Source organism: Sciurus carolinensis, chromosome 4 (genome assembly GCF_902686445.1).
Source record: "Sciurus carolinensis chromosome 4, mSciCar1.2, whole genome shotgun sequence".
In the NCBI taxonomy this organism is placed as follows: Eukaryota; Metazoa; Chordata; class Mammalia; order Rodentia; family Sciuridae; genus Sciurus; species Sciurus carolinensis.
Window position 1 is genome coordinate 160,349,437 of NC_062216.1, and position 15,543 is coordinate 160,364,979.

Genomic DNA, 15,543 nt, shown 5'->3' on the forward strand with positions numbered 1-15,543 from the left:
ACCTAATTGTAATTAATGAATTCAACCTGCTTTCTAGCTTACTACACTTGGAATTTTAAAAAATTAAAATCTATCCATGAGTTGAATTGCCTTTAGAATGTGTCTTGCATTCTTCCCTTGGAATGTTTATGTTTGCCTTGAGTCCAGAGCTCTCCCCTTCACTTGGATACCTATATATGCCCATGTTCTTGTATCTCTCTCTAAGGACTCACAGCTGCTCTCCAACATGCCCAAGAATGCATGGAGGAAGTTATCTGGGAACACAGCCAAGTTTACAGCTCATTCCATGCACCTCAGATATAGTACTGGGCTTGGGCAGATGTCACCTGAACACACATAATACTATTTGGTTGTAATTATCACTTCTGAACACCTGCTATGTGCCAGATACTTCACACAGTTAATGTTACTTAATTTTCACATCGATCCTATGAGTCAGGCAGTGTTATCCACATTTTATAAATTAGGGAATCAAGGCTAAAGAGGTTAAGTGACTTGCTTATTGTCACACAACAGTGTCATTCTACAAGTGTTAGAATAATGAATTTGAAAACAGGTCTTTCTGACACTAAATCATTAGGCGATACAAACAAAACATCGCTACACTTCCTCCTAAATCAGTGGCTACTATTTTATATAATCTTGCTACTTCTACTACCAAATTCTGGAAAAATTAAAGGACATGGAAATTATTTGCTCCTTCTTTCAATATTTTTGCAAGCTAATATTTTTATTACATGAAATACAGGTATTGGGTTTTTACTCAGAGAACATCTGAACAAGTAAAGCAACACTAAGTTTCACCCTTGATGCAGACTAACTCAAAATACATTTAAAGGAGGTTGTTACATTTTGCATCCTAAATGTCCCCCAAAGGCTCATGTGTTGAAAGCTCAGTCCCCAGCTGATGACACTATTGAGAGGTGATGGACATTTTTGGAGGCAGGTTTTAGTGGGAGGAAATGGGTAATTGGGGGTGTGTCCCTGTAGGATATATTGGGACACTGATCCCTTCCTCTTTCTGCTTCCTGGCTGCCACGAGGTGAGCAGCTTTCTTCCTCCAAGCTCCCCACCATGATGTTCTGCCAAACCACCATGAATTGAAACCTCTGAAACTGTGATTGAAAATAAATCTTTTTTTCTTTTAAGTTGTTTATCTCAGGTATTTTGTCACAGAAATGGAAAGCTGACACAGAAATCCAAATTATATAGCAAAAGTTTTAAGATTCTGCATACTTCTTTAGAATTAGGATAATCAGAATTGGAAATTCAAGTATTTGGCAAAATAAGTGGAGCAGTTTAATTGCTATTTCATCATTTAATCACTGCTCTCAGGAACAAGTCAGCATCTAGACTAAAACATTTTTAAATTCAAATTTCCACCATAAATATGAAATCTAATTTTGTTTTTAGGTTTTACATTTTTAGTGAAAATTCACATGGCAAATTCTTAATATAAGAAAAAACATTCCCAAAAGTTTAAAGGTTTATTAAATTCTTCTTGATGGCACAGACATACTGACCATGGCCTTGATCCCTTCAGGAAAGAGGAATCGGTTGTAAAGTGCATCCACTGTGTCGTTGGGTTTGACATCACATGATCTCTGCAGAAGGATGGGTCCTGTATCTAATCCATCATCAGCCCAGAAAATAGAAAATCCAGCTTTCTTATCTCCCATAATTAGAGTCCTGTGAAAAGAAGAGTTTCAACTTAAAATGCTGCTTAATTGTAACATTAAAGATTTAGTGATATAAAGCACAAGGTAGTTACAATGGAAAAGCAGATGGTGAATGAGTGACCTTAAGATATTAACAGTAGAGCTTGGAGATGTCAGAGCTTATAAAAAGTGATACTAATTGTACTGCTATTTTATGCATCCTTGTATCTGTGGTCTTTCTTGTCAACATACAGTAATGACTTAGAGTGAACTCAAAAGGCTTTTGAGTTCATCATTACTACCACTCATTGACTCCCAAATGTCAGTTTTCTACTTTAGGACTAAGTAACTTGTCCAATTCCAGCATTGTACTTGACCTTGTACTAGAACAGGAATGGAAGGGAAAATAAAAGGATACTCAGAACAATGTGAAGAGGAATGCTAATTATTAATTTGGGTTCTATAATGGAGGTATAAAAACTTCACTTAGGATTAGAATTAGCTCTCTATTATCTACAGAAATTATAGTAAAGTTCAATTTATTAGTCCTACTATTTGTATTTTGTGCTCTATAAAACTTACACTAAAAGTAAAGTTTAGCTTGGCCCTAGAAGAGCTTATAATATTAAAAATAAGCTGGATATGTGGTCAGATATCTATAAATACATATCAGAGAATAGGATAACAGAGTATGAAGTAGTAGGTAAGCAATGCCTAGAATCTAAATCATTTTTACTTCTCTGGTCAAGCAAGATTACACCAATAAATCATTCTTTTCAGAAATAGTGAGGAATTAATCAGTATTATGTTATCAAGATACTCATATGCTTTGACTCAATGATTCTGCATGTAGAAACAATGTGAAATGAAAAATTGCAAGTTTAAGTGCAAAGATATACATGACAGTATTATCTATAAGAGTAAAAAAGAAATCAATTCATACAATTAAACTTTAAATACAATGAAATTTTTTCATCACATTTAAACCAAGTGTAGATTTTCTATGTATTCAATAATTTGATACTGAGAGATATCAAGAAAATGTTCAGGCAAAGGAAAGAAGGTAATAAAAAGGCGGGAAAGGCCCATCAACCCACAGCACCATGGACCTGTGGTATTAGGTACTTAGAGTGTATCAGGCACTGTTCTTAAAATAGCCATAAAAGTGTTAGACAAAGTCCTTCCCTCAAGAAGCTTAGAATCACATAAGGAAAGATGAATGTTATGTTTTGGATGTAAATTGTCCCCCAAAAGCTCATGTGTGAAACAGTGCAAGAAGGTTCAGAGGAGAAATGATTGGGTTGTGACAGCCTTAACCCAGTCAGTGAATTAATCCCCTGTTGGGATTAACTGAATGGAGGCAGGTAGGGTGTGGCTGGAGGAGGTGGGAATTGGGGCTTGGCTTTAGGGTATGTATTTGTACCTGGAGAGTGGAGACCTCTCTCTCTCTCTCTCCTCTCTCTCTCTCTCTCTCTCTCTCTCTCTCTCTGCTTCCTCATCATCATATGAGCTGGTTTCTGCCACACTCTTCTACCATGATGTTCTGCCTCACCTTGAGCCCCAGGGAATGGCGCCTGCTGTCTATGGATTGAGACCTCTGCAACCACGAGCCCCCAAATAAACTTTTCCTCCTCTACAGTAGTTCTGGTTCGATCTTTTAGTCACAGCAGTGAAATAGCTGACTAAAACAATGGACAATGAAGAAGATAATCTTAGGTAAGTCAGCATTTTCTGAAATGTGTTTGAGATTCTTCATCTAAAAAAATTCTGTGGTCAAATAAGTTTGGGAACACTGTACTCAGATTGCCTCTTGCAGATTATAATGCTCACATTGAAATTCACAGTTGAAAACTCAAGGAAGTCCTCTGATAAAGAATTCCAGCCTAAGGTTCAGGGATGTAGCTCAGTGGTAAAGCACTTGCCTAATGCGTGAGGACCTGGGTTCAATTCCCAGTACCACAAATGAAGAAGAAACAAAAAGAAACAGTCCAGCAAAAACCAACCTGATCTGACCACAGAACTTCTGCATGCCTAGTTACCGTCACTGGAATACTTCCCATAGACTATTCTTGGGATCTGCTGTCCTGGTTCATGCAGTATGTCATGATTTCATGGAGTTCATGTACGAGAAGCAACTGCTCAGGACCTCACAATTGTTCAAGCTTACCTGGTTTCTTGATCTCTCAGGTTAAAAAAATAAATAAAATAGTCCTTAGGCAAAGGAAATATGCCCAGCATCTTTGTTTTATATAAAAATAAACTCACCAGTTGATAGCAGAAGCTCCTCTGTGTCTGGGTAGGATGGATGGGTGGTAAATGATGGAACCGTGCCTGGGGCCATCAATGACATCCATGGGGATGAACTGAGTGCAAAAGGGAAGCACGTTCAGCTCAGCACCCACGGATCTGTAGGCCTCTGCCACCTCCTTGATGGTCTTGCCCTTGACCCTCCATCTAGGAAACTTGAACACAGGGGTCCCATCTTTCTCTGCAGCCAAAGCTAAGCATGACAAAGAAGATATTTTCATTTTTAAAAGTTAGTCACATTTTATATTGCTCTCAACTCATACATTGCAATTTTACATTTCTTGGAACATTTACAGATAGACCGTGGTGAACAACCATGTACATTTTGACCAGACTTTGACATACTCTCATTGCATCATCCATGTTTCTAGTGTGACATTTATCTACTGAAAGCATAATATGTTTGAACTTAAAAGTTTGTGGCTAGATATTATTTTGAGATTTTAATGGAAGTTTGTTTTCTTTTTTGGACCAAAAGTTGTACACGATTAAGTGGCAGAAGTCTGCATTAATCCCCTGACTCCAGAACACATCTCATAGCATTAGATTTGGGACCATGTGCCAATACTTCAGCCCCAAATTGAACACACTCAGATTCTGGAACACTGGAAAACCTTGAGTCTCCCTCTCCCTCATAGGAGGCAAACTGTAGAGCCCAACACATTCTCCCTGCTGAATAGGCCGACCCCAAAAGATGAAGGCTTAAAGCCAGGGAGCTGGCTAGTCTAGTTCCTTTTCCCGGGTTCACCAAACAGAAGAGTGAGTGGAGGACAGAGGCTAAAAATGGAGAGGAGCCACTCAGCGCTCTGTAAGGATTTAGCCAGACTGAAGAGATCAAGGTCTCCATCCAAGCACTGTCCCTTCCCCGACAAACGACTCCATCCTAACTCACTGTGGAATGGATTTGCCTTCCAAAGGACAGACAGTGCAAGCCTGTTTTTCCACAATAAAATGTTATTTTAACCATGTGTCATGTATCTTAAGTGTATATATTGCTTTAAGTATATATATATATTCATTTAAATAGCTCACATAAATATTTTAATACTATAATATACTAATAAATACATATTTATAAATAATAAATACATATTTGACCTATGATGTAATATGCTATATACTAATATATTAATGTATTAATATATTATGGTATATTAATACACAACTACATGTTTTTACACATACACATATTTGATGTATATTAACAGATAATATATATTATGTATACTATTACATAGTCTATAATGGAGTGTGTATATATATATATATATATATATATATATATATATAGTGGTTCTAGATCTTTCCAGAAACCTTAACTATATCTTTTTGCCTGAATTTTTGTGTGCCCTTTCCTTTTTCCTCATCCAATCATTATAATTCATCGACTGGGGTAGATTGATGGGAGAAGAAGGTGACTCCAGCACAAAACCCAAGTTCTAAAGCCTAAGTATGTCCCGAGGGACTCTGGCCACTGCCCTGAGCCCCTGATCCATCCATCTGGGAGAGTCTGAGAGACCAGTACAAAAGATTCGCAAACTGTGAACGTCCATAGAATGTTCAAGAAATGTAATTCACGTGTCAGATGACAGGAAAATGGAGAGACGGTGGTTACAAGCGTGATAATGGAAGAAAACTGTGGAAGATCATATAAAAAGAGAAATGGGGTAGAGGAGAGATCTTCCCTGTGAATCTTCGTGGTAAGTAACGTGCTCCAGGGATCAGCTTGAGGCACCGAAGTACTGGTCTCCTGGTTTGGTTTCTGGCTGTCCCAGATCTGGTTTTGGCTTCCCTAGTCAGCTATCCTGATGAGAATAGTTAGCTACTGCCATTATTGATTGCTTATTAGGGTCCTGATGTAGTGCTGAGTGCTTGATGTACATTACAACCCCTCAGCAGCCACCTGAGGTAGGTACCATTGAACTGAAGGTCAGGAAGACTCAGCAACTTGCCGGAGGTCACACAGTAAGTGGTAGAGTTCTGACTCCAGAACACATGCTGTTAAAACATGGGCCGTACCATCTCCCAGGGTACCCTATAAAAGTCAGGTTGCTGTTTTTTCTTCTTCTGAATTGTGTGCTGAGTTCAAATGGTCATGGCCAATAGAAAAGGGCTAGTGGCCTGGGTCCAGTCACCGAGGAGAGTTCATTTTGCAGGACTCATTCTAAAATGAGGTCTGAAAGTCATGTGCTTGCAGTTCTGAAACCCATGCGCATGGCAGAGAGTGCTAGTTGTCCCCCATTCATCGTTTATTTATTTATTTAGGTACCAGGGATTGAACTCAGGGGCACTCAACCACTGAGTCACATCCCCAGGCTTATTTTTTTTTTTTATTTAGAGACAGGGTCTCACTGAGTTGCTTAGTGTCTCACTTTTGCTGAGGCTGGCTTCGAACTCCCCATCCTCCTGCCTCAGCCTCCGGAGTGGCAAAATTACTGGCATGCGCCACCGAGCCTGGCTCCTATTCATCCTTTAGCAATGGATTCCCTTAGCTGAGTTGAACAAATATCCACCCCTCAAATGAAATCTGTTTCCCAGTCTCATCTGCAAATAGATTTAGACTGTGAATAAGTCCTGGCCAATGGGACATGAGCAGAAGCAATGAGCCCATAATCAAGGTTTAGCCTCGACTTCCCCTCCGATCTCCCCTCTTCCCCTTCTCGCTGGTTGGAATGCAGACTTACTTGGGGCTGAGGCAGCTGGACCATGAGATGGTGAGATGGAAGCCCTGCCATGGTCATGACAAAATAATAAATAGAGGGCGTGTGCAAGGTGAGCCAAGTGGAGAGGCTGTGCCCGCTCTGATAACCCGCCGGGATGGGAGAGGAGTACTTATCCCAAGCACCCCAAGAGCACTCACCCAGTGGATCTGCTTTGCCATCCTTGTCTGGAACTGTGAACACCCCCACTACTCGGTGGCCCTCTTTGCGGAGGTGGCTATAGACTTCCTGTCCAAAAAGGCTCTGGCCGATAAGTGCCAACTTCAGCTTGTTTTTGAAAAAAACCTGTGAAGCAGATTCAGTGATGGTGCATGTAAACATGGATAGGAGACATTGAGTATTTGCAGTCTTGCAAGATGACCTGGGAACTAGGAAAGGTTCCAGAGTCTGTGAAATAAAATTGCTGTAGACGTAACACTGAACCTACGTTACACGTGCGCAAAAGTAAACATACTTTCACGCCTAAGTCCTGCCCATTTTCCCTTGTTCTAATTCCCACGGACATTCATTTTAACTATGGGATTGCATGCATGTTTTCTTTTTTTTTTAAATATTTTTTTCCTTTATTTTATTTACTTATTTATATGTGGTGCTGAGAATGGAACCCAGGGCCTCACACATGCCAGGCAAGTGCTCTACCACTGAGCCATGATCCCAGCCTATGCATGTATTCTTATAAGCAACCTCAGCTTCTTAGTGAAATGAACCCAGGTGTAAACAAATAAGTTTGTCATAGTTCGAAGGAGTTTAACTCTGGGGAAAACGTCCCTGAAATGTAAGAATAAGAACTGGACTCACCTCTGACCTCTCAAAGAGGTCAAGATCTAGAAGAACAGAGGGGTCAAAAGCATAGGCCCTAGAGCTAGGCTACTTGAGGTCAAAACTCAGTGCCACCCCTCAGTTGTGTAACCTTGTGCACATAACTATCTTTCTCCCCTCGTGTAATAACATCAACTTCATACAATCTTGATTGAAAGTAAATGACTTAATATGCAATAAACCTATTGCACCGTGTGATTCAGATTGCATAATGTTTAAGTTGAAAATTTCTAACTTTTTAAAGCTCTTGTTCTATTCCAGACTGCGTTCTATATTTTTTCTTATAGTTCAGAATTCAAAATTCCTTAGTAAGTGATACAAACTCATTTGGCCCTACAACCTGCTTTGATCTAATGCAATTCTCTTCATAGTCCTTACAGTTTTCTTCCAAGTTTCGCACAAACTCAAATCTGTTTGACTTCAAATCTGACCTGGATTGACATATGCCACTTACGGTCATTTATAACACTTATAAAGACTATGGAATAGTTATATGTTGCTGTGGGAAAAAAATTGATGTGTTTGGTTGCAGGTAACACCCCAGAGCCTGCTGGGAACTTTATGTAAGGTATGATCAATATATTAATTTTTCAAATATGAATAAACCTGAACTCTAAACACAGTTGATCCCAAAGTTTTCAGATCAGGGACAGAGGCCTGCATGTCATTTCATTTCATTTAATCTTCACATCTATGCTGTTTCATTATTCCTCATTTTGTACCACTTTATGGATGAAGAAACTGAAGCTTAGAAATGTTAGCGCAGGCTGGGCGTGGTAGCTCACGCCTGTAATCCCAGTGACTGGGGGGCTGAGGCAGGAGGATCACAAGTTCAAAGCCAGCCTCAGCAACTTAGCAAGATCCTAACAACTCAGGGAGACCTTGTCTCTAAATAAAATATAAAAAAAGGCTGGGGATGTGGTTCTGTGGTTAAGTGCCCCTGGGTTCAATCTGTGGTACAAAAAGAAAAAGAAAAAGAAATGTCAAGTATATGCCCATAGTCACACTGTTAGAGAGCAGGAGACCACAGATTTGAATTAAGGTCTATCTGACTCCAAAGCACTTAAAAATAGAACTATTACAACGAACTATTGCTACCCATCTCTTTCATGTTCTTTGCGAGGAACACTGACACACACACAAATACAGTCGTTATCAAGAAGGATACGGGCTGGGGGTGTAGCTCAGTAGTAGAGGGCTTGCCTAGTGTGTGCGAGATCCTAGGTTCAATCCCTAGCACCACCAGCACCAAAAAAAAAAAAAAAAAAAAAAAAAAAAAAAAAAATCAACTGCTAATTATATGTCTTTAATGCTCAGTGACCCTTTTTACAAATGAAAAAGCATAGGACCTGGAGGAGTTTGGTAAACTGCTTCCAAACAGAGCTAATCATGAATAAGACAGAGTTTAAACTCAGACCTATCGTGCTTCAGTGAATGTGCTTCTGGGGCCTTCCCCTGTTGAGAGCCCACCCATCCTTTACAAGAGACAGGTCCTGACTGGGTTGCCCAGGCTGGTCTCCCACTCCTGAGCTCAAGTGGTCTTCCTGCCTCAGCCTCCTGAGTAGCTGCGACTATAGGAACATGCCACCATGTTCAACCTGCCCTTTGTTTGCAAAAGGAAAACATGGCACAAGTTTGATAGGTCAGTTGTGGGAAACAGTTCTTCAGCCCTTCTAAGAGGGTACTGTGGTGGCCCTGACGTGGGACGCGGCACTGTTCTTTAAGGGACTCTCATGGTAGGTGCCTGCTGTATTAGTGAGAAAGAAGAAGGGGCATGAAATGACACACAGCATTTCTGCATCTAGGTGACAAGTCCTCACGTCTTGGGGTTCTCTAGAGATGACCTACGGCATTAGGATCCTGAGTTTTTTGTAGGGAATGGAAGTTCGACTTTAGAAACTATCAAATGTCACCTTCCCAATCTCTTGTCTGGTGGAATAGCTCAGAAACAGGTGAATGTGGGCTCTGGCCAAGCTTCAAAGATTAAAATACCCGCCAATACCTAGTCTGCCGTTCAAAACTTAAGTGCGAAGAATCTGCCCTGACAGAAGCCCTTTTGTGAAGCTGAGCTCACTGTGCCAGAACCACTTGAGCAGAGTGCAAAATAAGGCTGAATCGATCCACATTAGGAATTGTGAGAACTGGTAGTTTTACCTGAAAGACCTTTACACAAAAGAATACAGCAAAGTGTGTTTTTCTGACAGTGAGATGCCTAACACTTAATGGAGCATTTAGCGTTCAGTGCCCCAAACTGGGCCTGACTACGCATGGTTAGTCCAACAAACGTGTTATGAGGATTTGCCATGCTCAGGCATGGGGCATGGTAGACACTGAACTTCAGTGGCCTGGGGTGGGTGAAGGGAGGAGTGTTCTCTTTGGCCTACAAAGCACTTTTGAAGAACCCTAGGGTTTTAGGAGGTTTCACACCAGCAGGCTGAATTGGAGTTCTCTTGAAAAAGCACGTTTGTTAACACTGGTTCACATTCTCACAAAGCAACAGGAAGGTAGAGATGAGCGGTGATGGTCTCCTTGACCCTGGACCTGGTCTTCCCCTCCACCCAAAAGACCCTTTTGTCTTACCTGCTTGGTATCTGTGGGTATTTCTTTTTGGGACCCCTACACTAAGGACACAAGGGAAGAGTGGCCTTTGTCCTCAGGAATTCTTCAATTAGCAGGGAAGATGTCCAAGTAAAGGTATATGGATAATACAGGACTAGGATAGGAGACCAGTGTGGTTAGAAGACACTTCCCCAAGAAAGGCATTCCTTAGCAGAATCTCAGAGGATTCATCTTGGAGTTGGCTAAGAAAAGAGCAGGGATCACGGTGGGCAGAGGCAGGAGATCAGAAGTTCAAAGCCAGGCTCAGCAACCTAGAGGCCCTAAACAACTTAGTGAGGCCCTAAGCAACTTAGCAAGACTCTCTCAAAAGTAAAAGATTTTAAAAGAAGGGGCTGGGGACATGGCTCAGTGGTTAAGTACCCCTGGGTTCAATCCCTGGTACAAGCTGAGAGAGAGAGAGAAAGAAAGAGAGAGAGAGAGAGAGAGAGAGAGAGAGAGAGAATAACAGGACACCCTTGAGAAGTTTGAGGCAGGGGGAGCAGTCTTTACATAAGGGAATGAGGGGTACAGCACATCCAGTCCTGGGAGTCAGGGATGGCCACAGATGATACACTACAGAAAGGCCATATGGAGGGTTTCGTCTATGTCAGATAAATTGGATCTTACTATGAAGACCACGGGAGTCCCTGAATGAGGAGAGCGACGCTGTCTCACTGCCAGGTTAGCAGACCACTAGGGCAACACTATGGGGGCCTGAGCCAGCTTAGGGCAGTCAACCTCTTGGGTTTGGGAAGTGAGCAGAGAGTGTGTAAATAAACGCTTAATAACCTTCAATATTCACAGGACAGAGTTGGAGTGGTATAAAAGTCCATGCTACCTAGTGTAACAAACTCTCATACTAATAATCAGAAGCAACAGATTACACTTCACATGGAACTAAATCTGTGCAAGATTCAACCCAGGCTCAGGATGCCACCATAAATGACAAACTTATGCAACTTGATTTTCCTATTGCATCATTACAGAAAGAAGGTTATCAATGACAACTGTCTTGGATATCTGGCCAACTTTTTTTTCTTTTCTTTTTTGCTGTGCTAGGGATGAAACCTGAGGCTCTGTGCATGTTAGGCATGCCCTCTACCACTGAGCTACACTCAAGCCCCCAACACTTTTTTTTTAATCATAAAAGGATAAAAGATTTTATAATAGAGGGATGTTAATATAAGGGCCTATGATTAGCAGGTGAGGCCAGAAGGGGGCTGCTCGGCACCTGGAGACTGGAGAGAACTCCCAGGTGAGGCTGGTGACCAGGGAACATTTTAAAGACTTTGAAGAAAATGGAAGACAGTCCAAAGAGCTGGAGTCCAGAGATAGACTCCAGTCCCCACCAGAGAGGCAGGACATCAGTGTGTAACATAATATAACATAATATAATATAATATATAATATAATATAATATTTTAATGGCATAGCAATTTAAAAAATTAATTTAAATTATACATATAGCATATATACATAATCTCCTTTTTTTAAAAAGAAGAGAAAAAAATCACAGACTGGGTCCCCTTTGACCACCACTCCCAACTTGGGAAATTACTACTGTACACTTTGTTGAGCATTCTATTGATCTCTCTATGCAATAATGTACAAGGAGATATATATGTGAAGTAGTATGTTGTGCTTTACAAATAACATAAATGAAATAATATTATGTGTAACATTCTATAGCTTTCTATCAGTACACATACTCATTCTTTAAAATTGCTGTACAATATTCCATAGCATAGCTATGTCTCAACTTATTTGTTCATTTTCTAATAGAGGGATATTTTGGCATTTAATATGTCATTGGCACAAATGTCATGGCAAAAAAAATACACTGCACATCCTTCCTGAGCCCATGTGGTAGCATTATTTTCAAACACCTGGATCATTTTTAAACTTAAATATTAATGGAGAGCATGAAATTTGCTTCTAGAGTATTTGAGGAACTATTTTCTCACTGCTGTTAACACACAAAATTATCACACTCTTTTTGCCAACCTGATGAATGAAAATTGATATCTTGCTTGTATTTCCATGGTTGCTAGTTCGGCTTATTTAGCATATTATGTAATATTATCCACTGCCAACAAACACTAATCTATGAATTCTTTGAAAGCAGGAATTTTTCCTGTTCATTGTTCTATCCTTTTGTTGACTGTGAGACTGAAAAAGTTACTTAACCTCTCTGGGTCTCAGTTTCCTGATACATAAAATGGGTGTAATGATCATAAATACTTCAATGAGATGAGATAAAGGAGTATCTATGTAAAGTATTTAGAAGACTGCTTGGAAATACTAAGTGCAATACCAGTTCTGTCTATTAGTATCATATTCTCAGGAGTTAGACAAACTGTTCAGTACATATCCAACCATTAAATATGGTTTGAAGTTGAATTTGGATGTTCTGAGAACAGACTAGACACCAGAAAGGTCAGGCAATGAGGAAACAAGTAAGGACACGGCAGCTGAAACTTCAAGATACAGCAGAGTTCCAGTCCCACTGCAAGATTTCCTTATGCTCACTGATAGTCACATTCCCCTGCCCTCAGCTCCTGAGAACCACTGATCCTTTTTCTGTCCCTATAGTTTTACCCTTTCCAAAATGTCAGATAAATGAAATCATAAAATGCATAGCCTCCTGAGTCTGGCTTCTTAGACTTACCATCCATATTTAAGTTTCATTCACATTTTATCATTAATGCATCCCCCCTTTTAACGCACTGAGAAGAATTCCATTTTATGCATGCATATACCAAGTTAGTTGATGCGGTCTCCGGTTGAGGACAATTAAAGTTCTTTCCAGTTTGGGGCATTATGAATAAAGCTCCTATAAACATCTGTAATAGGTTTTGTGTGAATGTAAATTTTCCTTCTCTTGGGTAAACTCATAGGAGTGTGATTGCTATGTAAGAAACCATAAAACGGTTTTCCAAAGTGTCTGTGTGATCTTATCTTCACAGCCATGTATGTGTGTGATTTTAATTCTCACATCCAAATCACTGTCTACAGAATAAAATGTCTCCAATTTTTTTCTTATTAGATGTCCTCCTTTTGGCCATTGAGAAATCTGTCTTCTTCGCTGCCATATCTGTCACTGGTTTTTCTGGAGTACTACTGAGAAGAGTAGAACCCCGGGAAAGCCTGTGGTGCCCCCCTTCCAGGTTCTTGCTTATGTTGTTTGCCACGGGGGATGTTCACCTTTTATTACTGAAAACTTAAACAGATTCCACTGTGGAAATCTTTTCATTCTTCAAGACTCCCTCCTGCTCTCCAAAAAAAAAAAAGACAGGTCATTGAAAGGTGTTGACAAAAGAGGCCAATGACCCTCCGCTGGCACAAGCCCCTTGCTCTCTGCCATCCAGCCTGAACCCCCATATGCCAGGTAGAGGAAGCAGATAAGGAGTTGTCCAAAGCTCTGCTAAGGAGAATGGGCAAAAGCCCTACTGAGCAGGTCTTTTCCTTCCTGTTTTATAACATGCCCATATTCCCCAAAGTAACTAGAACTCATTTAGGAGTAAAATGAATTGCCATTATTCAGGCTTATGGGAGGAGGACAGAAGTTTTACCATTTATGCGAATTTGGAACAGTTCTTAGTGCTACTCATCACTCTCTGCTCCGATGTTCTTACATCTGGATATATATACATATGTACATATGGCTTTGGTAGCGAGACCAAGGAAAACCCCACATCTTTCATAACACAGCGTGCATGTATTTCTTATAAAAGAGAGAATATACAGGGATGGAGTTCTTTTTCTTCCCTGAACAGTCTAGAGTTTGTTTAAACTCGGGGAGGCATCTCTCCCGAGCCCCCCGCCCCCCCGCAAGTGCAGAAGGCAGAGCCACATGCAACGTGTCGGCTCTCATTCCATTTCTGGAGGAGCTGATGCAATTCCAACCGCGGGGCTGGGCCAGGGCTCATTTCTTGAGTTACAATTTAATAATGTTCCAGCGTGGCTGTCTCTGCAGCGCCGGGTAATCCTCGAAATCTTGCCGCCTGCAGCCCGGTTCTGCAGTACTGAGCATGCAGTAATAGTTCAAAGTGGCATTATCCACCTGGGCCCCGAAGGCAGCCAGGAGCGCTTGCACTCAGGCGGCCCAAACCCACCCAACTGACTGGATACTACAGTCTCACTCGTATACCGCTCCATCTCTTGACCAGGAAAACTCACGATTGAAATGAAAAAAGGGAAGGAAACAGTTTCTGTTTCCCTAACCAAGTGACTGTCCCCACCTTGTCATCTCAGCCAGATCTGACATGTTCAAAAACTGCATCTGCAGCTCCTTCCACGTCGAAGACAATAGCTCTTTTGACCATTCCCATCCAGGACCCTTCGGGACCTTTCTCTGAAGCCTCCCGATTTTAAAACCCTGCCTTACCTTTTAGCAAAGTCTAAGCATCGCCCACCCGCAGCCCCACCACCCGGGCCCTTCCACCCTGGGGTCTGCCGAGCAGGACGAGGTGAGCGCGGGCCGCTCGCCCGTGCCGGACTCACCCGGCCGGTGGAGAAGCGTCGGAGCGTCTGGCTGCCCCGCCGCAGCATGCTGGACAGGAGCGCGCAGGGGCACGGAAGGCAGGCTAGGGGCTCCGCGTGGGCGCGGCCTGCAGCCTCGGTGCCCTGGACCTCCCAGCTGCTGCGTGGGCCTCCGCGGGTCGGGGACCAGACTCACTGCCTCCGCTCACGGACCCGCCCCCTTGACAGGCCCCACCCCTCAGATGGCAGGGCCACGCCCCTAGGGGCTCGGACAGCCAATCCCGAGCAACCGGGCGGAGCGCACGGCGGGTCTCCTGGGCCTTGGGGCTTCGGGTTTGGAGCCGCGCGGGGCAGCTGCCCGGACCCTCCCTCTGTTCCAGCCGTGGCTGGAACGTGGAATCCATAATACGGATGGCCATGGAATCACCTACCAGTTACTAAGACCCTCTGAGGTACATAGAGCTCTGCCTTAGTGATGGCCAATCCGACACCCCAACTCACGTCCACAAGTCCTGAGAAGGCCTGTATGCGCCGAGCTGTGAAACATAAGGGGTAGGTGCACCCTCGCTACGTAGGGATCCTGATATCGCTCCCGTAGGATGATGGAAGGATCACTGAGAGACTGTCCAGTGGGCCTGGTGCAGAGGTGCTACCCAATGGAAACCAGATACATGCCCTTCTCCCCCACCTCTCTGGAAGAAATGCTGAGAAAGGCTTTAGCCAAGTACTTGTCTCGAAGGAAACTTAGCCTTGCATTCAAGGCCATCCGCAGTTTGGCATTTCCTCTGAATTTTCGTTGCTCTTTTGCACGTGTAACAAGAAGCCTGACAGCAGCACTTGACATTCCTTCCTGGACAAGAATTCCCAGAAAACCTTGGCACTTGTTACCATCTTGGCATGACCAAATTCCTTCTTTTCTTAAAGGTACAGCTCAAAGATTGCCTCCTGGAGACTTTTTT

The 15,543-nt window shown here is 42.2% G+C and overlaps 1 protein-coding gene across 2 annotated transcripts in view; it reads right to left on the reverse strand.

Annotated features, from left to right (window-relative positions):
• Aldh1l2 (aldehyde dehydrogenase 1 family member L2) overlaps positions 1-14,756 on the reverse strand; it is a 54,863-nt gene extending 40,107 nt beyond the window's left edge. For both annotated transcript variants that reach the window (XM_047551441.1, XM_047551440.1), the window contains exons 1-4: positions 14,606-14,756; positions 6,826-6,970; positions 3,924-4,158; positions 1,524-1,689 (exon numbers count right to left, since the gene is read on the reverse strand). In XM_047551441.1, the coding sequence (XP_047407397.1) occupies positions 1,524-1,689; positions 3,924-4,158; positions 6,826-6,970; positions 14,606-14,653 (594 nt within the window). In that variant the 5' untranslated portion in view covers positions 14,654-14,756. The remainder of the gene's footprint in view (positions 1-1,523; positions 1,690-3,923; positions 4,159-6,825; positions 6,971-14,605) is intronic.
• Between the last annotated feature and the right edge of the window lie 787 nt (positions 14,757-15,543).